This window comes from Phoca vitulina, unplaced genomic scaffold (genome assembly GCF_004348235.1).
Source record: "Phoca vitulina isolate PV1807 unplaced genomic scaffold, GSC_HSeal_1.0 scaffold52, whole genome shotgun sequence".
NCBI lineage: Eukaryota > Metazoa > Chordata > Mammalia > Carnivora > Phocidae > Phoca > Phoca vitulina.
The window spans coordinates 9,782,139-9,805,651 of record NW_022589755.1 but is presented as its reverse complement, the minus strand read 5'-3'; the positions used below and the strand labels follow the sequence as shown (position 1 = coordinate 9,805,651).

The 23,513-nt window shown below is 53.2% G+C and overlaps 3 protein-coding genes across 3 annotated transcripts in view; all 3 read left to right on the top strand.

The window, feature by feature from the left end:
* Nucleotides 1-553, top strand: part of APOC4 (apolipoprotein C4) — a 2,602-nt gene extending 2,049 nt beyond the window's left edge. The window contains exon 3 of the mRNA XM_032388064.1: nucleotides 348-553. Coding sequence (XP_032243955.1) covers nucleotides 348-513 — 166 coding nt within the window. The 3' untranslated portion in view covers nucleotides 514-553. The remainder of the gene's footprint in view (nucleotides 1-347) is intronic.
* Nucleotides 554-1,941: 1,388 nt separating this feature from the next.
* APOC2 (apolipoprotein C2) lies at nucleotides 1,942-2,641 on the top strand. Its single transcript, XM_032388063.1, has 3 exons — nucleotides 1,942-1,996; nucleotides 2,164-2,323; nucleotides 2,551-2,641. Exons 1-3 carry the CDS (start codon nucleotides 1,942-1,944, stop codon nucleotides 2,639-2,641), a joined length of 306 nt encoding a protein of 101 aa, XP_032243954.1.
* Nucleotides 2,642-6,861: 4,220 nt separating this feature from the next.
* CLPTM1 (CLPTM1 regulator of GABA type A receptor forward trafficking) overlaps nucleotides 6,862-23,513 on the top strand; it is a 28,812-nt gene continuing 12,160 nt past the window's right edge. Inside the window, exons 1-4 of the mRNA XM_032388398.1 lie at nucleotides 6,862-6,953; nucleotides 12,781-12,893; nucleotides 20,667-20,790; nucleotides 22,169-22,327. Of these exons, the coding sequence (XP_032244289.1) occupies nucleotides 6,882-6,953; nucleotides 12,781-12,893; nucleotides 20,667-20,790; nucleotides 22,169-22,327 (468 nt within the window). The 5' untranslated portion in view covers nucleotides 6,862-6,881. The remainder of the gene's footprint in view (nucleotides 6,954-12,780; nucleotides 12,894-20,666; nucleotides 20,791-22,168; nucleotides 22,328-23,513) is intronic.

Below are 23,513 nucleotides of genomic sequence, written 5' to 3'. Positions count from 1 at the left end.
AGGGGCTGGGGGTCTGGACCCCTGGGTCTGAGGGAGGAGGGGCTGGGTGTCTGGACCCCTGGGTCTGAGGGAGGAGGGGCTGGGGGTCTGGACCCCTGGGTCTGAGGGAGGAGGGGCTGGGAGTCCGGACCCGCGGGTTAGAGGGAGAACCTGGGTCAGAGGGAGGAGGGGTGGGCCCGGAACTCTTGGGTTCTGAGTGGGGTAAGGCTGTGACCCCTGGGTCTGAGCAAAGCCGAGGGTAAGAGTTGAGAGCAGGCACTCCTGGGTCTGAAGGAAGAGGGATGAATGGGGCAGCGGAAGTCTTGGGGCTAGCTGGGGTCTCAACTGTTATATCCCCTCTTCTGCAGGGGACCGGAGGCCGTCCAGGGCTTTGTGCAGACCTACTACGATGACCACCTGAAGGACCTGAGTCTCCGCACCCAGGCCTGGCTCAAAAGCTCCAAAGATAGCCTTCTGAACCGGGCTCACAACATGTGCCCCCGGCTTCTCTGTGGGGGCGGGGACCAGAATTAAAGTTTCTGCAGCTTCCACAATAAAGAAATGCTTCTCTGTGTCCCTGTCCCCGTCCTTTCCCACTGTGGGCACCCCCAGCAGTTCATGAGTAGAGGAAGTTGACACCTGGCCAGGGAGGGACAGTTGGGGGGGCCCTGAGGCGAAGGAGTCAGGAGGATGGCCCCCTTCCCCCAGCCCTGAGATGCACCACTGTGGGATTGTGGAGGGAAGGAGACACCAGACAGCTGAGTTTGGGATGGAGGAGGAAGGCTGGCGTGCAGACGGGGTCAGCAGGCCCCCACAGCGACCCCTCATTCAGAGCTTTGTGTTTGCTTCCCACGTGAAGGGCGCCCCAGACCGCTTTCCTTGTGGATGCCCAGAACCCCCAACCTCTTCACAGCCCCCACCCAGCCTGGCTCTCTCAGGAGGGAGTTTTCAGAGTAGGGGCTCCCTGTGGCTTGACCCTGGGGACAGTCACTGCCCTCTCTGCCCTGCACCACCCCCTCAGCGGCCCTGTTGGCTCGGACTTTGGCCTAGGGGACAAGGTGGGGGTGGTGGCTGTGGATGGGGAGGTGGACCTCAAGAGCTATAAAGCCTTTCTCTGCCCGCGTGGAGCCAGTGAGGAGAGCCTGCCAGAGTCGGGTAAGAGAGGGACCAAGATGGCAATGGGGAGGGGTCAGCGGGGAGGGGGCAAAGATAATATTAAGTCAGAAACCCGCAAGAGTCCTGACGTTAGATTCCTCTGTTGGAAGGGCGGAATTTAGAATCCTAGACTGTTTCCCTGATGCCCCTCGGGGTCGGATCTCAACCTCATCTCCAAACAGTAGGGCCTCTGAGCACGGTTGTCGCTGAGCTGAGCCCTTCTGTGACGGGGGTGGGGGTGGGGGTGAAGACAGATGGAAGGCACGCAGAACAGGGCCCAGGGCATCAGAAATGTGCTCGCTGAGTCTGTGGGGGTGCATCCCCGTACCGACAGGGTGTCAGCGGAAGTGTCACCCTCTGCCAAGCCTTTCCCAGGCCACGTGACACGCCCTCCCCCCTCCAGAGTACTTATCACCCCGGGGCACGCAGTATTTTTTCCTCGTTTAATATCATTGAGTGTCTTTCTCTCTCACGTGGGCTGTGGAAGGGCAGGGCTGTCGCCTGTGGTCACAGCTGGGCCCAGGGGCTGTGCTTGGCACACACGGTGAGGTGCTCAAGAAATGCTTCTTGAGGGAATGAATGGATGTTTAAAGGAAGGTGTGAAAATCAGGAGTCCAATCGTAAAGTGCTAGACAATGAGGCCCAAGCCGATGCATTGGCAACTGGACTCAGCTGGGGGGGGCAGAGGGCAGGGGAGAGGGGAAGCCCAGCCCCCTCCTCTTGCATTTGGCAGGGGTGGGGGAGAACCCCAGGACTAGATGTCACCTTGCCCCACAGCCTTCTCAGCGTTCCAGGTCTTCTGAAGCCATGGGCATCCGATACCTCCTGGTTCTGGTTCTTGTCCTCCTGGTATTGGGATGTGGTGAGTGTGTTCAGTAGGGGAAGAGGGGTCTGTGAGGGGGATGAGAGGAGCCTCAAGCATCTTCCCAGTCTAGTTCTTGCCTGGCCCTCCCCCGTCCGCCTCCTTCCCTGCCTCATTGTCCCCTGCGGCAGGCTCCTCGGCTCTCCTAACGCACTCTCCCCCTGCAGAGGTCCAGGGGGCCCACATGCCCCAGCAAGATGAAGCCACCAGCTCCTCCCTGTTCACCCAGTTGCAGGAATCACTCTATGGCTACTGGGGGACAGCCAAGGCAGCCGCCCAGGAACTGTACGAGAAGACATACCTGACCACCATGGATGAGAAAATCAGGTATCATCGACCTGCCCCCACTAGGAACCAGGAGTCCCAGCCCTCAGCCCTGTCCGAACCCTGGATTCTGATATCCCAGCCCTGTCCTCCCTAGGGATCCAAGAGTTTGGGTTCCAGCCACCTTTTCCTGCAGGACACATGATTCTGGGCCCCCAGCCTGTTTCTCCCTTAGACTCAGGGTACTCCCAGCCTCCTCCCTGCTCTGAACGTCTGTCCTTTCTCCCCAGGGAAATATACAACAAAAGCACAGCCGCTGTGAGCACTTACGCAGGGATTTTCACTGACCAGTTACTTTCTATGCTGAAGGGAGACCAGTAACAGCTGGGCCCCGACCAGGGGGGATGGGAGAGTCCAGACCCCACGACCCCTTGGCTCCTCTGACCTACCCCCTACTTTTCAGCAGCTACCAGCATCCTGCTCCCAACGCTAGTCTGTTCTTCTTATAAATAAATTAATTTAAAAAGCCATTTATTTTCTTCCATGTGGTTGCTTTTCTAAGACCTCAGGGACCAAGATGGTGGGACTGATTCAGTCCATCCAATGGTTATTGAGTGCCCATTGGATGTATGTAGCCCTAACTTGGTCAGTGGGAATAAAGAGGTGAATAATAACAAGGAATAACTGTAACAACAAAATTAGAGACTGTCCTTCACCAAGGTCTGGCTTTCTCATATGTAAAATGACAAATCACGAACACAGCTAACTTCCAGCGGCCTCTGGCACTATCTAGGCCCTGGACGGATCCTTTAAATGTACATCACAGTGAGGTGTCCCATGGTCCTGTGTCAGAGGGGAGACTGGTGCCCAGAGGTCACTACTGAGCACAGGAAGTCAGAGCCCAGGTTGGCTGGAACCCAAGAGGATCGATCTACAAAAGCTGTGCTCTGTGACAATTCCTATATGCCTGTCCAACCTGTATTTATTGAGACCCTGCTAGGCCCAGGGGACACTGCAGGGAAAAGACAGAGAGTCCTGCTTTCTGTGGCCCTTTAAAAAAAAGCTATTGATTGGGTCCAGGCCCAATTCCACGCAGTTTTAGTGATTACGGCTGTGTGGTGTGTTCTGTTAGCTGCTCTCTCCTTATTAGCAACAGTAGTAACATCTTCTGAGCTCCCATTCAGGATCAGGAGCTCTGTTCCGTCTTGAGGCCACAAACAGAGCGGCTGGGGGGTAGGGAGGGGGAAGGCAGAGGATGAGCAAGATGACCAAGGGAGAAGATGACTTCAGACAGCGATTTGTGCAATGAAGAAAAGAAGAAGTGAAGAGATCAAGGCCTGGGTGTAGCCCCCTTGGATAGGGGAGGGCCCCCTAGAAAACCTGGCTGGGCTGGTCCCAGGGGATGCATCACAGTGTAGTGTGGTTGGGGCTGTTGTTGCTGGATTGTGGGGGGAAGGGGAGGACTCGCTTGGTCCGTTAGTGGTTGGGAAATGGTATCTGGGCAGCGGGGAATTGCAGGCAAAAAGCACAGGGTGTGCAAGTAAGAGCAGAGGAGGTGCAATCAGAGAGGACAGTGCTGGGGCCCCTAGGTAGAGGGCTGGGGGCCTGCACTTCTGGGTCCTGAGGGAGTAGAGGGTGGTCCGGGGCCCCCAAGTGCCTGGGGTGGGGCTGTTGGCCTCTGAGGATCCAGGGCCTGTGTTTCTCCTAATCTGCTTGGCATTAATCTCCAGCCAGCCTCTCAGCACTCTTGGGGCAGCTTTCCCAGGTCTTGAGGATGGGCAGCTGGGAGTCTAGTAGAAAACAGGGGCCTTGGGGAGGGGCTGTGGGAAATGCCCCCAAGTCCCCGGGGCCTGGGAAGAGCTGAGGCTGCCAAACCCAGAGGGTGATGGGGAGGGGGGACCCTAGAGGAACAATCCCTGCTCTGTCCACTTGTTTCCCACGGACTCAAGCCAAACCAAACCACTGCCCAGGCCAGTTCTGCTTCCAACCAATCCTGGTGCCCTTCCCAGATTCCTCCTTCCTTTCTCAGGCCTCCACCCCAGTCCCACTCCCCCTAGGACCCCGGAGTCCAGGCCCCTAGACGCCTCTTCCCCCAGAATTCAGGAGTCTGGGACCCCAGACTTCTTCTCCCTCAGACTCGGAGTCTGGACCCCCAAGCCTTTTTCCTCAGGACCCAAAAGTGTAGGGCTCCCATCCTTTTCTCCCTTAGAACCCGCAATCGCATCTTCTGGTTGGTGTTGGGCGCCCCCTAGTGGAGGACAGAGTGGCTGTGGGCTGTGATTCACTTAGCAATTAGTAGAAATGGAAGAATTTGGTCACTCAGCAGACATGGGAGAGGGCTTCGCAGGGCTGCTAAAGTCACAGTCTAGCTGAGAGACCTTCATGCTCCAACAGATCAGGATTCTGCAGTTTATGAGAGAGGAGGGCAGACCGGAGCATTTTGTATCTAGAGTTGAAAGCAGAGATGGGGTTACAGTGAAGCTGGAGATTACGTTTCTAAAGCCCCTCACTTGCCTGGGTTTTCTGTGGTCCTCTACTTAAGCTTGTGTATGTAATTTTGTGCTTTAAAAAAAGAGGCCCACAAATCTCAATCTGCCTCTTGTCCGGTGGACTTCAATCAGTATGTTCATTTCATCTGTAAACTTAAAAACTGGGCCTACAATTTTTTTTTTAAATTTCTGTTTATTTATTTGAGAGAGAGTGAGAGAGAGCACAACAAGCCGGAGGGGGAGGGGCAGAAGGGCTGGGATCCCAAAGAGGGGTTTGATCCCCAGACCCTGGGATCATGACCTGAGCCGAAGGTAGACACTTAACCAACTGGGCATACAATTTCACTGACTCGTTCTTGCTACTTTTTTTTTTTTTTAAGATTTTATTTATTTGATAGAGAGAGACACAGCGAGAGAGGGAACACAAGCAGGGAGTGTGGGAGAGGGAGAAGCAGGCTTCCCGCAGAGCAGGGAGCCCGATGCGGGGCTCAATCCCAGGACCCTGGGATCACAACCTTAGCCGAAGGCAGACGCTTAATGACTGAGCCACCCAGGCACCCCCGTTCTTGCTACTCTTACTATCTGTGAGTGGACTAGGAAAGACATTCTCTAAGGTAACTTCTTGCCTTTGTGTTGGTCCTCAGAGGTAGGTCATCAACCTTCCGCATTCAGAGTTTCATCTTTTAACTTAGCAATCATCCCCTGGGGCAGTGCTGGAGGGAGAGCAAGGAGCGTGACAGCCCTCGGCTTTCGCCCCGGCAGAGAGCAAGACATGCCACACCCGTCCCTGACAGTGATGACATAAAGTGGGCAGGGATGGGGTTGCGGAGCCCGGGGAACGGGGAAGACTGGGAGGCGGTGCTCGCACAGCCTGGGGGCCAGGGAAGGTTTCCCGGAGGAGGTGATATTACTAGACCAAGAGGAAAGTGGAGGGAGTAGATAGTAAAATGAGAAATAAATAATTGGAGAATCCCAATGCAAAGCCTGCTCTCCCTTTCAGGTAATCTGTAAGGTCCGTAATAACAGTGCAAGATATTGATCACTTGCTAAGAGTGAGGTGGGGTTGGGTGGGTAGGTGCTTTACATTCGTGACCCCACTAGGTCTTTCCAAAACCCTGGCGGTGCATAAGCGGGAGGGAAATGCTTCGTTTATGGAAAGAGGAAGAAACTGAGACCCAAAGAGATACGTCACTTGTCCGGGATCATTTAGAAGGTCAGTAGCACAACCAGAGTCTAAATCCAGGTCACACCTCCACTCAATCCATAGATAAAGCTTAAGAGCCGCTGATAGACTTTTTTCTGATCCTCCATACCACCCTCCCCAGGCCAGGGTTCTCGCAACACGTGCCCAGGCTTGGAACAGTACAGGGAGACGTAGCTAGGAAAAAGTATGAAGTTCTTAGAGCCCTGGAAGCCGAGTCCAGAGTAGCGAAATCTTCTAGGAAGCAAAGATCACCCCGGAGCGCGCGTGCGGTCTCAACGAGGTGGCCCGAAGGCTTGGAGAGGGGCTGGCGGCTGTGAGAACCCTGAAATAGTAATTCTGAACGCACGGGAAAACTCTATCTAACCTAAGGGGACTTAGGAGAAAGGCTTGCTTTAGGAAGAGGGGTCCGAAGGTGACGGCATCGGCCGAAGGCCCGCCCCCTGAGTCTGGGTACGGTGGCCACGGAGGTTCATGGATCACGGAGAGGAGCGCTTCGAGCAGAACGTTTTGAGGTGTTACGGTAGCCGGGAAAGCTCAAGAAACACGAAAACGGAAAGCCCTCGGAGAATCGCCGAGGCGGGCAGCATGGTCTACAAGGCTCACATAAATGGAAGAGGCGGGTTTACTCGAGAAAGCAAAGGGAATGCAGCCTGTGGTAAGCTCCTACGCTGGCCGAGAAAGCCCGGAAGTTCAAAGCCGGGAGAACGTCTACTAGGTGAAAGACAGGCGGCTGAGAGGAGGCGGAGTACGGTGGCCCGGCTGGTTCGTTCTTAGCCGGAAGCGGCTCTCTCGAGAGGCGTGGCTTAAGCGCTCCTGCCGGATACGGTGGCTGGCGGGTCGGGCGAAGTGTGAAATCTCGCGCGATCGCGCTGGCACCGTCGGGGACGGGGCGGGGCTGGCGGCGGGGGCGGGGACCCGGAGCGGGAAGATGGCGGCGGCGCAGGAGGCGGACGGGGCCGGCAGCGCCGTGGTTGCGGCCGGGGGAGGCGGCTCCGGTCAGGTACGGAGGCCGAGAGGGGCCTGAGGGGTTCTTCCCCACCCGGGGGGCCTCCCACGGGGCGTGTCCTGCCCCTTTTCGCGGAATCCGGTGCATTGGGGGCTCCTTGCCCAGAGGGACCTTGAGTACCGGGCCCAGGCGGGGCCGGGCAGCCCTGGAGGCCGGACAGTGCGGGGAGCGGGGCCCTGTTGCACGCCGGGTCCCCTGCACGCTCGCGCTGGGCGGCCATCAGGCTCTTTGCTCGAGCCGGGAGACAGTAGCACGGAGGGGCGCAGACTTACACCCAAGCGCTCTGGTTCTCGACTCTGCGATTCCAGGCTCCAAGACCTTTCCTAAAGTGGACCGGCGTGTAGGGTCTCCCTTGCAGTACCTGGGATGTGGGCAGTGATTGATTAATTGGGAGTTTTCTAGCTCTGGGGAAGTCGGGGAATCATCGTGGGTAAGGGCACGGGCTGTGGAGGCCGACAGACCCACTTTACAGACGGGAATCCCAGAAAGAATGAGACTAAGGCGCTTGCAGAAGGTCACCCAGGTTGGGTTTGGGATCCATTCCATGTAGAAGTGACCAGACATTGCTGACCCGGGGTGGTCAGGACTGGGATGGGTGTGCTTTCAGCATAAACTAATCCTACCGGGGAGTTAGTCCAGGTGCTGATCACTTCTGATCCATTGCTGCCTCAACTAAACCAAAGCTGCAGAACATACTAGTTCAGGCATCCATCCTTCAGGCATTTAGGGAATGGAGGGAGTGACAGCAAGGTGCTGTCGACCCACCCACTGGGATGTCACTGACGTGGGAGGCAGCAGAGGGAAGAGGAGTGCAGGTTGAGAGGGAAGAATGAAGCTGACTTTCTGTGTGACCTTGGACAAGTTCCTTGCCTTCTTTGGGCCTTCATTTCTCCAGTGGTAAGTAGAGGGGTTGCACAGGATGGCCAGCCATGCGATGGGTCACAAAGATGGTTCCAGCCATGTCCCTGCTGTCAGTGGAGTGGGAGAGAAGATTGACATGTAGAGAATTAACAATCCTGAATGACTAGGATGGTGACAAAAGTCTGTGCCAGGGACTGAGGGAGCCCAGAGGAGGGGCAAATAATATCACCTGGGGAGGACGCCAGGATGAGATTTGTGTGATAAGAGCCCAGCATGCTTGGTTCAGCATCTGTAAGCAGGGTCTGGCCTGGGGGCGGCCTCAGGAAATATTTGTTGAGTTAGCTCTAGAATGAAGACTCAGTCCCTTGTCATGGGGGGGGGGGGGGGGCTTCCCGGTCTTGCTGGAGGAATGTCTTTCCCCTGCCTCTGAGTTTCTGTCGATTACTGGGGGTGGGGGGTGGGGTGGATCAGAGAGACTAGGGTTCAGGTCACCCCAAATGCCAGGCTTCCAGGGATCCCCTGATTTTCTCTTGTCCCACCTCTGCTTAAAACCTTTCAAGACTTATTCCTTTGCCTTCAGGGTAAAGTACAAATTCTTTAGTAGATCAAGGCCTTGCATGATCTGAATTTTCTTCAGACTAGACTAGGATTTCTCAGCCTCAGCATTATTGACGTTTTGAAAGGTTGGTTAATTCTTTGTCGTGGGGGGCTGTCCCATGCATTGTAGGATGTTTAGCAGCATCCCTGGCCTCTCTACTCACTAGATGTCAGTAGCACACATACCCCTTTCCAGTTGTGCAGTCAAAAATGTCTCAAACATTGCTAAATGTCCTCTAGGAAGCCCTCTCTGACCCTCTCAGACTGGGTCAGGGCTCCCACGGCCCCTGGGCTCTCCTGTCCCAGCCCTGTCTGCTCTGGGTTATACCATCTGCCTGTCTCTTCCGCGGGACTGAGAGCCCTTGGAGGGCAGAAGCTGTCAACACTGTGTCCCCTGCACTGCCCAGCTTGGGACCAGGCACAGAGCAGGTGCCCGGTGTTTGTGGAATCAACAGATGTTGAGGCAGAGGCTGGGCTGGGATGGAATTCCTATGGTGGATCAGGCAGTCAGTGAGGATGTGCTGGAAAGCCTGTCTTCACGCTCCCGGCCCAACTTCATGGTCTCAGCTGCTTGTGGGTCCCTTAGCCAGTGGTTCTGTAGATTGCGTGTGAGATTGGATAGGTGGGTCCCAGAGGAGGAACTGTGTCGTAGTCACTACTGTGTCCATAGCCACCATACCCTCCCCGGGCCTGTGGGGCCTAGCACAGAGTGGGTGGACCCTCAGCAATCTCATGCTTCTGCCAACCTGCTTCTCCAGCCAGGGGCTCAGACACAGGGCCCTCAGCCCTGCCCTTCATTCCTTCAGCTAATGTATACTGAGTCCCCATTTCATACAAGGCCCCAGGCTAATGCTGGGGCTACAGCTGTGAACAGAACAGTCCCTGCCCTCTTGGAGCTCATGTTCTATTTAAGAGCTGGGCGGCCGGGATAGAAGAATGGACAGGAAAACAGTGAATAAGATAAAAAATACATATAGCGGGTCAGATGGTGATAAATGCCATGGGCAGAGTAAAGCTGGGGAGGAGGATAGGAAGTGAGGGGTGGCTAGGAGGGTTGCAGTTTAAACAAGGTAGTTTGGGAAGGCCTCGCTGAGGAAGTGACTTTTTTCTTTTTTTTAAGATTTATTGAAAGGGGGGGAGCGAGAGCTAGCGTAGGGAGGGGCAGAGAGAGGGAGAGAGAAACTTTAGCAGACTCTGCTCAGCACAGAACCTGACGTGGGGTTGATCCCACAACCCTGAGATCATGACCTGAGCCGAAATCAAGAGTCGGTCGCTTAACGGATGGGCCACCCAGGGGCCCCTGAGGAGATGACATTTGAACAAAGACTTGAAGGAGAGGAAGGAGGGAGGCATGCAGATATAGAGGGGCGGGAACCTCTCAGATAAAGGGAACAGCCCATGCAAAGGCCCTGAGGCTACAGATGCCTGGCTGTTGGAAGGAACAGTGAGAGGCCATGTGGCTGAAGCCAGTGAATGGGGGGAGAGGGGTGAAAGTAGAGAGGCAGGGAGGGGGCCAGATCAGGCCAAGACGTGGAGGTCAGCGTGAAGATTTCGCCTTTACTCCAAGGGAAGTGGAAGCCACAGGAGAGTTACCTTTCTTTTGCAGCATAATAGATAACACAGCATTCACCTGTCTTCGGTATGGAGTTCAACGGCGTTTAGTGCAGTACAAGCATCGCCACCCGGTCCCCATCCCCTCAGAACATTCCAGCTCCCTTTCGCAGCCACTCTGCCCCCAGCAGGGCTCCTTCTTATGACTGAGTAGCATTCCATTGTATGGATACCCCATGTTCGTTCATCGAGGGGCATCGCAGGTGTTTCTGGCTATTACCAATAATGCCCCCGTGAGCATTTGCACGTAAGCTTTCCCCTGTCTGTACGTTCTCCTTTCTCTTGGGTAGAGACCTAGGAGTGGGGCTGCTGGTTTGTACGGCAGGTGCACATTTCACTTTTTATTTTTATTTATTTTATTTAAAAAGCTTTTTTAAAAGATTATTTATTTATTTGAGAGCATGCGCGAGAGAGCACGAGCAGGGGCAGAAGCAGTGTCCGTGCTGAGCGAGGAGCCTGACGTGGGGCTCGATCCCAGGACTCCAGGATCATGACCTGAGCCGAAGGCAGACACTTAACCGACTGAGCCCCCCAGGCGCCCCACACATTTCGCTTTTTAATTCTCTGCCGTACTTTTCAAAGCCCCAGCTCCGTTTCCCCACCAGTAGTATACAGTCGGTCCGGCTTCTGCACACCCTCACCAACACTTGTGATTGTCCATCGTTTTGATTGTGGCCAGCATCGTGAAGTGGCTTCTCATTGCAGTTTCCATTTACATTTCTGTGGAAGGGTTTCCAGCCAGCTTGAGTGGAGCCAGGTCCAACAGACCTGGGGGTCAACCAGACATGGGTTCAAATCCTGGCCTGGCCTCATTTTCTGTTTCTTGACGGGAATCAGCTCAGACCTGCTGGAAAGCCTTACTTGGCCCCCGCTGCTCCCAGGAGCAAGGCCAGCCCTGAATGAGGGGGCCCTGTGCCTGTCTCTGACCTTGCCTCGTCCTCCAGCCAACCACTTCCCTGAACTTGTCCCTCTCCCAGCATGCCCTTCACCCAAATGTCAAAAATAGCTCCTCAGGCAGGCCTCTGACTACCTAATCCAAAGTGGCTCCCCGTCCCCACCCCAGTAGCCATCATCTGCCCCTGCTTCTTTCCTCCAGAGCAGTTTTCCCATTTGCCAGTTTGAATGATCCTGTTGACTGTTCTGTGGGTGTGTTCCCCTCTAGACCCTCAGCTCCAGGAGGGCAGGGTCCAGAGCTGTCTGCCCACTGCCTAGCACAGAGCCTGGCGCATACTAGGTGCTCAGGAAATATTTTTTTCAACACACGAAGGAAATATTTTCTGTCTGTAACACACCAGTACTTTTTCAACCTGGCCCTTGTGTCGGAGACGGGAAGTGACACGCCCAAGATCTCACAGCCAGGAACTGCGGGATCCCAGAGCCCCCACCTTTTGCCATGGTGGTGTCCCGCACACTGGGAGATACAGGGACGAGCTCTTGCTGGTGAAGGGGACAGGGCATGACAAATGCCAGAGAGGGGGTGGGCTCGGGGCTGTGGGGGGCGGGGAAGGCTGGGCAGTGGAGGCCTGGAGGGGAGTGGTGTGGGGGGCCTGGGTGCTGGGGGCAAGCCCTTCAGGGAGCACATGTTGATTCCACAGGTGTTTACTGAGCCCCTGCTCTGTGCTGGGCGGTGCTTCTGCCCAACGGTGACCATGACAGTCCTGATCCTGCCTCTTGAAGGCGGAGCGGTGAGGGGACAGAGCTGGGAGGAGGAAGAGGACAGGATCCGGGAACCAGCAGGTGCAAGGAGAGGGGCGGGAAGAACTTCCCCATCTCAGGCCCTTCCTGACATCATGAAATTCCCTGCCTCTGAGCTTCTGTTTCTGAGTGAAGATTCTTCTTCTGGGAAGCCCTGCCTGACCTGCCTGGCCTACCCACCCCCTTGTCATCCTGCTGCCCTTTTCCTTCCTGAGTGACCCAGACAAGTGGGTCAGCCTCCCTGCGCCTCCATTTGCCCGGCCGCTGAGTGGAGATGTTCATGGTGCTGGCCCCACAGGGCAATGTGTGCTGTTTGTGGTACGGGCCTCTGTCATGGCTCACACTCTGGCTGTGTTTTTCTACATCTGTCTCCTGCTGGATAGGAGCCCCTGGAGGGACAGGCCCGCACAGGGCTGGCCACAGAGGAGGCCTTAGGAACTGTTTGCCCAGGGAAGGACCTCTCAAACAAACCCAAGCCTTACAGAATCTGGCCCTGGTCACCCTTCTGCATTTCCCCCAGTGGCCATCTTGCATCCTGGGCTCTGGCTTCAGGGAGCAGTGTGGGCAGTCCTCATCACCAGACTTTCTTTCCCCTTCTTTTCTGTACTTGCTGCCTCCTCCGCATTGCCCCCTTATTATATTTTAGGCCTCAGCTCCAACAGTCCCTTCCTCCAGGAAGCCCTCCCTGACCTCCAGGCTGGATCAGATGTCCCCTCTGGGATCCTATAACTCCATCCTGTCCACTCTGGTTCATCCCTGTCTGGGGACTCTTTGGCTCCCCCGACTGGACTGTGATCCCAAGGAGGGCAGCACAGGGCTGTCTCGGTCACCTCTGTGTCACCAGCACAGAGTAGGTTTTGGGGGAGTGTTTTTGTCTTGAAGGAATAAGATCCACCACCCTTCTTGGGTGATTTTATTCATTCATTCTCCACTTACTGATTAAGCACCTACTCTGTGCTTAGCCCTGTGCTGGGCCTTGGCATGCAGTGGTGCCTAAGACAGCCCCAGTGCCTCAGGGGGCACCCTCCCTCCTTAAGCTCGTCTCTGTTTCCTGCAGGTGACCAGCAATGGCAGCATTGGGAGGGACCCACCGGCGGAGACCCAGCCCCAGAACCCACCACCCCAGCCAGCACCCAACGCCTGGCAGGTCATCAAAGGCGTGCTGTTCAGGTGAGCAGATGACGGTTAGTTTTGTTCACTGAAAAAAATCCGAATAAGGAAAGCATAGAGAAGAAAGGAAAAAGTCACTGGGGATGACCATCACCCTATCGGTGGAGATCTTTTTCTTTTTTTAATATGACAGAGTTTTCTTTTTTTTTTTTTTGTGGTGGTGGTAAAATATACTATTGTGGGTTTTTTTGTTTTTTAAGATTTTATTTTTAAGTAATCTCTACACCCAATGTGGGGCTTGAACCCACGACTCCAAGGTCAAGAGTCCCAAGCTCTACTGACTCAGCCAGCCAGGAGCCCCTAAAATATACTGTATTAATTTGCTAGGGCTGCTGTAACAAATAGCTCAGGCTGGGGGTGGTGGCGCTTAAGCAACAGAAATTTATTTTCTCACAGTTCTGGAGGCTACAAGTCTGAGATCAAGGTGTCAGCATGTCTGGTTTCTTCTGAGGCCTCTGTCCTTGGCTTAGATGGTCATTTCCTGTGTCCCTACATGGCGTTCCCACTGCGTGTGTCTGTGTCCTAGTCTCTTATAAGGACACCAGCCCGCCCTAGTGGCCTCACTTAGCTTTAATCACCTCTTTAAAGGCCCTGTCTCCAAATACAGCCACTGAAGTACTCGGGATTAGGACTTCAACATATGAATTGGCCGGGGAATGGGGATCGGGGGGAGGGAACAGGGACACACAGCTTAGCCACAACATGTACATTACATAAAACCTTCCGTTTTAAAACCTATTTTTAAGTGCACAGTTGTGCAACCATCACCACCAACCATCCCATCCATCTCCAGAACTTTTTCATCTCCCCAAACTGAAACTATGTCCATTAAGCACTTACCCTCCATTTGCCTTCCCTCCAGCCCCTGGCACCCAGCATTCTACTTTCCGTCGCTATGAACTTGACTGCTCTACTTACCTCATATAAGTGGAGTCCTACAGGCTGTCCATTTGTGCCTGGCTGGTGGTGATCTTTGTATGGGTGCATTCAAATGGTCATTTCCTGGGCCGTGGGAGCATGGGGCCTGCCTTCTAGAAGCCCGGCCTCTCCCCGAGGCCCTCGGGAGATGCTGGGTGGGGGTGGGGAGATTTCCTGGGGCTGAGTTCTGCCTCTGTAGGCCTGGACCTGGTGACAGTTCCCTTCTCTGCTCTGGGCCTTTTTTGCCCATCTGCAAAATGGACATTTCTTTGTCTTTCCGGACACATATTTTAGTGAAATGTTCAAGAGACAGGCTATGCATTTAAGCAGGCACTTTCTGTCCTTATCAGCTATAAGGAGTTCCATGGCAGAGTTGTTTGATAGTTAGTTTGTTTATTAAGATTTTATTTAAATTCCAGTGAGTTTGGGGCGCCTGGGTGGCTCAGTTGTTAAGCGTCTGCCTTCGGCTCAGGTCATGATCTTGGGGTCCTGGGATCGAGTCCCGCATCGGGCTCCCTGCTCTGCAGGAAGCCTGCTTCTCCCTCTTCCACTCCCCGCTCCTTGTGTTCCCTCTCTCGCTGTCTCTCTGTCAAATAAATAAATAAAATTTTTAAAAATAAATAAATTCCAGTTAGCCTACAGTGTATTAGTTTCAGGTGTGCAATATAGTGATTCAACAATTCCATACATCACCTGGTGCTCATCATGACAGGTGCACTCCTTCATCCCCATCACCCATTTCACCCATCCCACACCCATCTCCCCTCTGCTAACCCGCAGTGTGTTCTCTGTAGTGAGGAGTCTGTTTCTTGGTTTGTCTTTCTCCCTCTCTCTCTTTTTTTTTTCCTTTACCTGTTTGTTTTGTTTCTTAAATTCCACAGATGAGTGAAATCCTTCTCTTGACTTATTTTGCTTAGCATTTAGCTCCATCCATGTCTGGCAAATGGCAGACTATCATCCTTTTTTATGGCTGAGTAATATTCCATTACACACACACACACACACACACACACACACACACACACACACAGGCACACGCACATTTTCTTTATCCATTCATCCATCAGTCGATGGACATTTGGACTGCTTCCAAAATTTGGCTATTGTAAATAATGCTGCTGTAAACATCAGGGTGCATGTATCCCTTTGGATCAGTATTTTTGTATCCTTTGGGTAAATACCTAATAGTGCAGTTGCTGGGTCTAGGGCAGTTCTATTTTTAACTTTTTGAGGAACCTCCATGCTGTTGTCCACAGCGGCTGCACCCATTTGTAATCCCACCAGCGGTGCAGGAGGGTTCCTTTTTCTCCACATCCTCACGTGGCCTGAGTTGTTTAAACCAGTCCTCCCCTTGGCTAGGACAGCCTCACATGGCCGTGGCCTGCTACCAGGGAGCCTGGGAAATGTGGTCTTTAGTCTGGGAAACGAAGCGCCCTGCTGAAAGCAGGAATTTCGTTCCTGAGGAAGAAGAGTGGTTTGGGTGAGCCAACTACTTGTCTCTTCCAGGCTGTCTTACTCGTTTTTTATTTTTTTTTTCTAAACTTATAAATAATACACGCTTATTGTAGAAAGTAAAATCGAAGAATACAGATGTGTAGAAAGAAGAAAGTAACAGAAGCGTAACGGATCGGTGGCCATCCCGTAAGCACACCCCTGCAGTTTGCCTTCAGTGAGATTGTAGAAGGATGCTCACAGACAGTTGTTGAAATGAGAGAAAAACTGCGAACAGCCTGCTTGTCCAAACTGGAGGATCAGCTACGGAAATGGGGGGGGGGGGTGGGGCGCTGGTAGAATCAAATGATGTGTAGGAGCGCTGGTCTGTTCCCACATCTCAGTCCCCCCGCCTCCGAGCCGTGTGTCCTGGTTGGCTGATGGTCCCTCTTGTGCCTGAGTTTCCATCTCAGGAGTTCGGAATCCTGCCAGTCAGCTCGCAGGTCAGGAAAGGATGCTAGAGGCTCTGGAGCCCGCCCAGAATTGGCCAGGATCACTTTTGTTGTTGAGTGTTAAAAAACTTTAGAAAATTAGAAAGAGAAACCGCTGGCGGCGGGGCGGGGGGATCCCCACCGTCCCAGACGCAGTCAGCAGTCACATTTTGGTGTGGGCCAGGCCCGCCGGCCTGGTGCCCTCCAACCGTGCCACCCAGGATGCGAAATTCCTCGCTGTTCCGCCCGTGTCCTTGGGCGCCATCCCTGACATGCCCCTGATCTTCTTCCACTGCGGAGCCTCCGTTCCCTCCCTTCTCCGTTCAACTGTGCCCCGCCGTGTCCAGTAAAGACCTGGAGTTTTCTTACCTATCAGTTTCTTCTTTTTTTTTTCGTGCTCCAAGCAGCTGCGAATAAAGATTATTTTTATCTTTCCCTTCGCTTTTACATAAGAGCAGCCTATTTTACACAGTTCTGCACCTTGATTTTTTCTCATTAACAATATATCTTAGAAATCTCTCCACATCAGTACATAAGGGCACTTCCTTCAGATAGACATTTTTTAAAAAGTCCCAGCTTAGGCTCATTTCCTCCCTTAGAACCAGGCCGCACCGAACAGCCTGGCTGGAGGCCCAGAGAACATCTCATCTGACATTCTGACAGTGGGGTTCAGGGTTTGTTTTCAGGGGCCTGTGAACTCTCCAAAGCTTCGAGTAGATTGCAAGGGAATGGCCTTTTTCGGGGGAGAGAGAGTGGAGTCTGGTTTTCAGCGCCTTTTCACGTTAGACCCCTGGTTACCTGGCGTGGGGGATGGGACGGGAACCGGGTGGGAAAATGGATGAGGTGGGAGAGTTTTCATTCTGTCTTTTCATCTATTTAACATCTTTCTGAGCCCGTGAACGTAGGATACCTAGGTGGGGTGGGAGGGAAGATCGAACGTCTCTTTTCTTTGCTGAGTCCAGGAGGTTGAAAAGCATTAGGGGGGCGCCAGCCCCCTATAGGCCTGTTGTCAGAGGGTAGGGCTTCCTGGCCTGGGATGTGTGGATGGAGGGGTGTGGCCATGTGCCCTCTGAGAGGACCCACAAAACTGTGGGCGTGCAGGTAACACACAGGTACTCTTCAGGGGACTGGGGATCTGGAATCCCTAAAAAACGTCTGGTCCAGTCGGTCTCATTTTACACATGGGGACCCAGAAGCCCAGAGGGGGTGGGACTCCTGCAGGCCACACACAAGGCAGGGCTGCAAGTGGGTGTCCTTGCTCCCACATCCTCCCTTGGCATATGTACTAAAACGGGAGCCTCTCTTGGAGGTGGAGGGTTCCCCCGAGATTACCAGTTCCAGACCTTCCTCGGCCGTGTGCGTCAGGGACTTCTTGGGGAGGCAGCAGATGGCTCAGCTGGGCCGTGGCCCCTGAGACCCCAGACCCCAGGGCTCCAGAGCTTCTACCGGCAGAGACAAGTCCCTGTGCCTGATCCTGCCCTCCGGTGTGGTTTGGGGCCCACCTACACTAGAATTCCCTTGTAGTATTTTTCCATTCCAAAGAGTTTGTCTGCCTCTTTTCCTATGATGAAACTAATAATAGCTAACACTTCCAAAGTACTTACTGAGTGTATACCAGGCTTCATTCTGGATGATACATATTTATCATGGGTGCATATGTGTATATACTTAGATACAGATACAGATATATATCCATGCATTTAATGCTTACAAACAACCCCATGAGGTAGGTAGTGTCATTATCCCCATTTTAACTGTTGAGGAAACAGAGGTCTGGAGAGGTTAGGAGTCTTGCCTGAGGTCACACAGTTGATAAGAGATAGAGCTGGGCTTCAGATCCAGGTATTGCAGCTTAGAGGCTGAGCACTTAACCTCTGCTATATTGCTTTTCATAGTAATTAATAAGTACTTGTCTCATTTAATAATTACACAGCAGCATGTGTCTGAGAGACCTGAATTAACACAATAGAAGTATTTTATTTCTCTCTCGTGTACTGTTCTGGCTTAGACCAGGATTCTGCAGTCTTCTGCAACCCAGATTCTTTCTTGCTTTTTGTTCAACCATCACTAGGTTTTGCCCTTTATCTGCATGGCCTAAGATGCTGCTGAAGATCCAGCCGTCGCATCTGCATTCTAGGAGGGAAGAAGAAATCAAGGAGGCATGCTCTGTCTCTTTAACGACACTTTCCCAAAGCCCAGCACAATACACGTTGTTTACGTTTTATTGGCCAGGACTTCACCCTGTGTCCACTCCTAGCTATAAGCAAGGCTGGAATTATAGTCTTTATTCTGGGTAACCAAGGGGTCCAGCTAAAATTTAAGAGTTTCCTTTTTGAGACAAAAGGGGAAGATGGATATGGGAAACATCTAGCAATCTGCTATACTTTTGTTTGGAGGCTTTTCTTTTGTTCATTAAAAAGTAAGAAAGAAATTCAAAAAGAAAAGCCTAAAGAAGAACGTAAAAATCACCTACGGAAAACCATCATTCATCATTATTGTATTGGTTGTGATCCTTTTACATGTTGATTCATATAAATGCTGGGGTTTTTTTGTTTTTGTTCTATTTCTTATTTTTTTAAAAAGATTTTATTTATTTATTTGACAGATACAGCGAGAGAGGGAATACAAGCAGGCAGTGGGAGAGGGAGGAGCAGGCTTCCCACTGAGCAGGGAGCCCAATGCGGGGCTCGATCGCAGGACCCTGGGATCATGACCCGAGCCGAAGGCAGACGCTTAACGACTAAGCCACCCAGGCGCCCCTTGTTTTTGTTTTAAAGTGAGCTCTATGCCCACCCTGGGGCCTGAGCTCACGACCCCAAGATCAAGAGTCGTATGCTCCACACACTGACCCAGTCAGGCACCCCTGGTTTTTTTATTCAGAATTTTTTAAGGCACTATTGTGTTTTTGCTTACCTGTATGCCTTCCCCTACTCCCCCAAACCAGGAAATCATTTTGAAAGTCTGATCTGTATCATTTCATACCTTTCTCTGTTTTTATTTCAATGTAAAGCAAATACGTGGTTTGGGGTTTTTTGGGGTGCGTGTGTTTTTGGTTTTGTTTTGTTTTTTTAAAACGGACAGCTTTTTTTAAAGATTTTATTTATTTGACAGAGAGACAGCAAGAGAGGGAACACAAGCAGGGGGAGTGGGAGAGGGAGAAGCAGGCGGGTCCCAGCTGAGCAGGGAGCCCGATGTAGGGCTCGATCCCAGGACCCTGGGCTCATGACCTGAGCCGAAGGCAGACGCTTAACAACTGAGCCACCCAGGCACCTCGTATTTTGTTTTTTTAAAGATTTTATTTTTAAGTAATCTCTACCCAATGTAAAGCTTGAACTCACGACCCCAAGATCAAGAGGCACATGTTTAGGGTCCCTGGGTGGCTCAGTCGGTTAAACATCTGACTCTTTTTTATTTTTTTTATTTTTTTTATTTTTAAAGATTTTATTTATTTATTTGAGAGAGAGAATGAGATAGAGACAGAGAGAGCATGAGAGGGGGGAGCATCAGAGGGAGAAGCAGACTTCCTGCTGAGCAGGGAGCCCGATGTGGGACTCGATCCCGGGACTCCAGGATCATGACCTGAGCTGAAGGCAGTCGCTTAACCAACTGAGCCACCCAGGCGCCCCTAAACATCTGACTCTTGATCTCAGCTCAGGTCTTGATCTCAGGGTTGTGAGTTCGAGCCCTGTGTTGGGTTCCATGCTGGGTGTGGAGCCTTCAAAAAAAAAAAAAAAAAGAGTTGCATTCTCTACTGACTGAGCCAGCCAGGCGCCCCAGTGTGGTACTTCTGAAGCTCTCTTGATACAAATTTTGAGGTTTTTTTTATAACAACAAATTCTGAAACATCAGAGTTCAGTTCTGAGCATCTCAAAGTTATGTATAAGAATAATTTCAGGCCTAGGATGAACATATTTTCCTCCAGAGAGGACGTGCTTTCTTTCTGCTGCTGGCTGCTTGGGGCATCATCCATCCGGGGTCTCCTTGCGCCAAGTTCAAGGCTCTCACTGTGTCTACCTGGTGACTCCCCGGGAAGACTAGGCCTTGCCTGCCTCCCCTGGTCTTGGATGTGGCACCCTGTGGGGTCTTAGCTCTCTGGTTACCCCGTGTGGGCCCTCAGCTAGCATTTGTTACCCATCAACATACCTCGCAAATGTCCTCAGACACAAAAAGAAGCTTCTGTTGCTTTTTTACTTCTTTTGGTTCCAGTCTTCCCTTCAGTTTTTGCCTGGTAAATCTACAGTCTTGTCCATTTAGTGTTTTTAAGAATGTGTGCTTACATATACTCATACGTAACCTTGATAAAGAACATATATGAGAACATATACGAGCAGAACATATTCTTGTTATATCAGGATACATAATTATATATGTAAAATTAGTACTGATACGTTCTTAGTATATTCATTTTTATTAAGTTTTTCCAGTTGGCTGCTTCCAGCAGCAGTGTTGGTCTGAATACCCTAGGCCAATATTACTACAAATTGGGAATAACCCTTTACTTACTCTCCCCTTCTCAAGCGTTCAGTTGATTTAAGTTCTAAAATGTTGCTCTCAAAGGTGCTGTGCATCTAAAATGCTGAGATTCCAGGTTCTTAGGGTTCCCTGACTTTGGGATTCTGGGGGCCTGGCGTACTAGGTTTCCTAGGTCAGAGGTTAGAAGGTCCAAGCCCTGCGTCCCTGTGGCCACTGGGGGCTTCTGGAGGACTCATGGGGCGGGGGTCTGCGTGGAAATGGGGGCAGCACCCTGGACATGGCATCTGGGGGCATCTTGTCTTCTCACCTGTCCGGTGACTGCCTTCTTAGGGGCCCTCCCGCCTTGGTTGCCAGCCCTGGGTCAGGCCCCCAGCGTGTGCTGTGTCAGAAGGAGGTCAGGTGGGCCCACGATGGAAAGAAAAGGCTTGGGACTCACCGTCTGCCCCTCTTGCCTCCTCAGGATCTTCATCATCTGGGTCATCAGCAGCTGGTTCCGCCGAGGGCCGGCCCCTCAGGACCAGGCAGGCCCCGGAGGAGCTCCGCGCGTCGCCAGCCGTAACCTGTTCCCCAAAGACACTTTAATGGTAACCGCTGGCTGGGAGGCCAGACTCGGGACGCGACCGTGTGGGGGAGGGCGTGAGGGAGTGACAAGGGCATTTGGGACAGACAGGTCCCTCGTCGCTGTCAGCTGGGTACAGGACCAGGGTTGAGGAACTCCGGGTCCATCCTCGGCCCATGAGGCCTGTGTCACTAGCAACACCCCTGAGGAAAAAGTAAATTCTTTCAGTTTTGTGGGGAAGAGGGACAGCAAAGGTTTCACTCAGCTGTTTAAAAACTGTTTTAACAGGGTCCTAACATAACCTATTTCAAAAGTACATTCAGGTCTTAAAAGTTGCAAAGGGAGAAGAAAAAAAAGTTGCAAAGGGAGGTGTGCAGGGAAGGGAAGGAGTGGGAAAAAGAGAGAGAGAGAGAGAGCAGGGAGCCAGACAGAGCGGCCCACGAGAGCAAGCGACAAGAGGGAGGCGTGTGCTGTCCTGCCAGGTCCAAGGGTCCAGGGCTTGGGGTTCGGGAACCCCACAGGGAGTGCCTGGACCCCAGTAATTGAGACTTCTCCCACCTTTCGCTTCTTGCACAGAATTCCAGTTAGCGGGGGGTGACCACGGCTCAGCGAGGCTCTCTGTCAGCGGGCCTTCAGGGCTCTGTTCGGAGATGGCCACGGGCACCTGAGAAGGGAGGGCACTGTCTGCGGGCCAGCTCTGCACTTCCCCTGTATTGTCAGGAGTCCGCTAACCCTCTCGCAGCTCTGGGCTTTCTCCGTGAGCCTGCAGACCTCTGACCAAGCAGGCTGTAAGAGAAGGGAGAAGATCATGCAAGGAGACTTGATCCCTTCTGACCCCAAATTCTACCTTTTCTTTTTTTTTAAGATTTTATTTATTTATTTGACAGAGAGACAGCAAGAGAGGGAACACAAGCAGGGGGGAGTGGGAGAGGGAGAAGCAGGCTCCTGGCTGAGCAGGGAGCCCGATGTGGGGCTCGATCCCGGGACCCCAGGGATGATGACCTGAGCCAGAGGCAGACACTTAACCAACTGAGCCACCCAGGCACCCCCTTTATTTTGGTTTTCAAAGTAAAAATAATGGGGCTCGAACTCAGTTGCATGCCCTACTGACCAAGCCCGTCAGGTGCTGGGCCCAAATTCTAATTGGCAGGCTGGCCATTCTTCCACTGCTTTTCGCTCATGCACGCCACAGCCTCAGACCAGGAGAGCTGGGGTGGGGGGTGAGGGCTACTGTTCTTCACTGGCCCCCTCCCCGCCCCCGCCCCGCCCCCCGCTCCTGCCACAAAGTCCTTCATCTTAGGGCACCGACCGATGCCCCGGCTCTTGGTCTGCGCCTTCTTCGGCCGCCTTCAGAGGCTCTCGGCAGCAGCTGAGCTCCCTCCCCGCCCCTCCCCTGCCCGCAGAACCTGCATGTGTACATCTCCGAGCACGAGCACTTTACAGACTTCAACGCCACGTCAGCGCTGTTCTGGGAGCAGCACGACCTCGTGTACGGCGACTGGACGAGCGGCGAGAACTCGGACGGCTGCTACGAGCACTTCGCCGAGCTCGACATCCCACAGGTGGGGCCGGCTCCCGGGCTCGGGCTCTAGGGCTGCGCTGCTCACGCTGGAGGCCTTTCCTTGAACCGGCTCCGGGTCCTGCAGCCTGAGTTCGGGCTCCGCGCCTGACGCTGGCGCCGTCCACCTGCTGTGTGACCACAGGGAGGCCCCGGGGGTCCCTTGGCCTCGGCCTCCCCAGCTGACAAATGTGAACAGGGTTGGAATTGGCCTCGGATCTTCCAGCTACCTACAGGGGCATGTAAACCTGTGCTTTAAACCAGTAAAAGATGAGTACCCCAACCCTTGGGGGTGCCGGCAGCCCTGTTTGAAAGTGGTAGTTAATACGGATGGAGCACTTGGTGTGTGCTCCGTAGTAAGTGGCAGCCTCCCTGCTGCCTTGGGAAGTGGCAGCTCTCCTCTCTGTTTGACTGGCTGGCAAGGAAACCGAGGTACAGAGAGCTTGGGTGACTTAGAAGGTCAGAGAGCTTGTGAGAGAGTCGAGCTCAGGCTGTCTGGCTCTGGATTCTCACAGCCCCAGGCTCAAATCCTGCCTCCTCCAGGAAGCCTTCCTTGACATTCAGGCTCAGGCAGCGGACCCTCTCTGGGCTTCTGCATCGAAGCCTGCACACTCTGGGTGGTCACTCCCGGGCTGGTTTGGTCACCGCTGTGTCCCCAGCCCTGCTCAGCATGGGGCCAATACTTGAGCGAATACACGAGTTGGTGAATGTAATCAATCAGTGAATCAGTGGGTGTTGATATCTCTTTGGGGCCACCCTCTCATTCATTTCTCCCTAGCAGGTCTTCTCCTCAGCCCCTGGGGGGAGGGGCCATGTCTGCTCTGTCTGGGTGCCTGGAAGCAGGGTCTGGGTTCCGTCTTTCTGAGGCGGGTAGGATAACTGTACTGGGGCTGGGGGGTGAGGGGGTGGTTCCACTGAGACCTCCAGCCCAGCCCCCAGAGCCCTCCCTGAGATGCGATCCCAGGAAGGCTCAGGGGGTAGCAAGTTGGATGGTGAGAGCTGTTCCCAAGCATGCCAGTAAACCCTCCTTCCCAGCTTTGGGGTGGGAGGTAGCCCGTTTGTGCCTGATTTAATTTACTATTTGCATTTCCCACGCAGGACCACAGGGGAAGCACCAGGTTTGGTCAGAAGCAGAAGGAAGGGGTGGGGGTGGGGGTGGGGAGCCCAGCTGGAGCCTTTCCTGGGGTTTC

Bases quoted from the DNA above. Each gene is read 5' to 3' on its own strand.
- APOC2 (XM_032388063.1), top strand. From the start codon at position 1,942: ATGGGCATCCGATACCTCCTGGTTCTGGTTCTTGTCCTCCTGGTATTG. The intron at 1,997-2,163 runs GTGAGTGTGTTC...CTCCCCCTGCAG, and splicing joins CCTCCTGGTATTGGGATGTG to AGGTCCAGGGGGCCCACATG. The intron at 2,324-2,550 runs GTATCATCGACC...CTTTCTCCCCAG, and splicing joins ACCATGGATGAGAAAATCAG to GGAAATATACAACAAAAGCA.